Below are 875 nucleotides of genomic sequence, written 5' to 3'. Positions count from 1 at the left end.
TACCTGCTTACATAACAGATATATTTGCTTACATAACAGACATACCTGCTTACATAACAAATTTTGTATACGACCTAACTTATAAAATAGGGACATTTATTTACTTAACAGACATACCTGCTTACATAACAGACGTACCTGCTTACATAACAGATATATTTGCTTACATAACAGACATACCTGCTTACATAACAAATTCTTTATACGACCTTACTTATAAAATAGGGACATTTATTTACTTAACAGACATACTTGTTTACATAATAGATCCAGAAATATTATCTGTTTACTAACATAATATTTTCAGTGGCCTTTAACAGATGCTGACACGGGTCCATCGATTGCTAATTATCTCAAGAAAAATTAATTAATATATTTCATGCAAATTTAAAGATAAATAAACAAATAAATATTCCAATTATAATTATAAGTAAATATGTAGGTTTAAAAAACCAATTAACCTTATTTAAGTAAGCTTTAAAGGAAGAATATTTTTCAAGACTCATTGACTTTTATCTTTTTTAATGAATGAATCTTACTTATTCATATTGTCAACCTGGTGGTGCTCAAACTTTTTTATTTAGTAGAATAAATGGTCTGAAATATCAAAGGTTTAATATAAAGTTTGAGACGAGTATATAATCAGACAAAATAAATAAAATAGAGAGAATTGATAATATAAAGAATAGAGAGAATTAATAGAATTGAGAGAGTTGATAGAATATAAAGAACTATAAATTCAAGGCGCTTCGCGCCCTTCTTTCTAGCCTTAGAGGGCGCTTCGCGCCCATCTTCTAAATTAGTTGTGAACATGTTCTCTTTGTGTACATCGTAAAACAAAACAAAAATAATTCGCGGATTTTTACAAAAAATTT

The 875-nt window shown here is 28.0% G+C and overlaps 1 protein-coding gene across 1 annotated transcript in view; it reads left to right on the top strand.

The window, feature by feature from the left end:
- LOC111709078 (uncharacterized) overlaps positions 1-424 on the top strand; it is a gene marked incomplete in the record, with an annotated part of 8,071 nt that extends 7,647 nt beyond the window's left edge. Inside the window, 1 exon segment of the mRNA XM_023482665.1 lies at positions 308-424. Coding sequence (XP_023338433.1) covers positions 308-367 — 60 coding nt within the window.
- Between the last annotated feature and the right edge of the window lie 451 nt (positions 425-875).

Source organism: Eurytemora carolleeae, unplaced genomic scaffold, assembly GCF_000591075.1.
Source record: "Eurytemora carolleeae unplaced genomic scaffold, Eaff_2.0 scaffold925, whole genome shotgun sequence".
In the NCBI taxonomy this organism is placed as follows: domain Eukaryota; kingdom Metazoa; phylum Arthropoda; class Copepoda; order Calanoida; family Temoridae; genus Eurytemora; species Eurytemora carolleeae.
The sequence above is the reverse complement of the archived record's forward strand: the minus strand, read 5'-3'. Positions and strand labels throughout refer to the sequence as shown.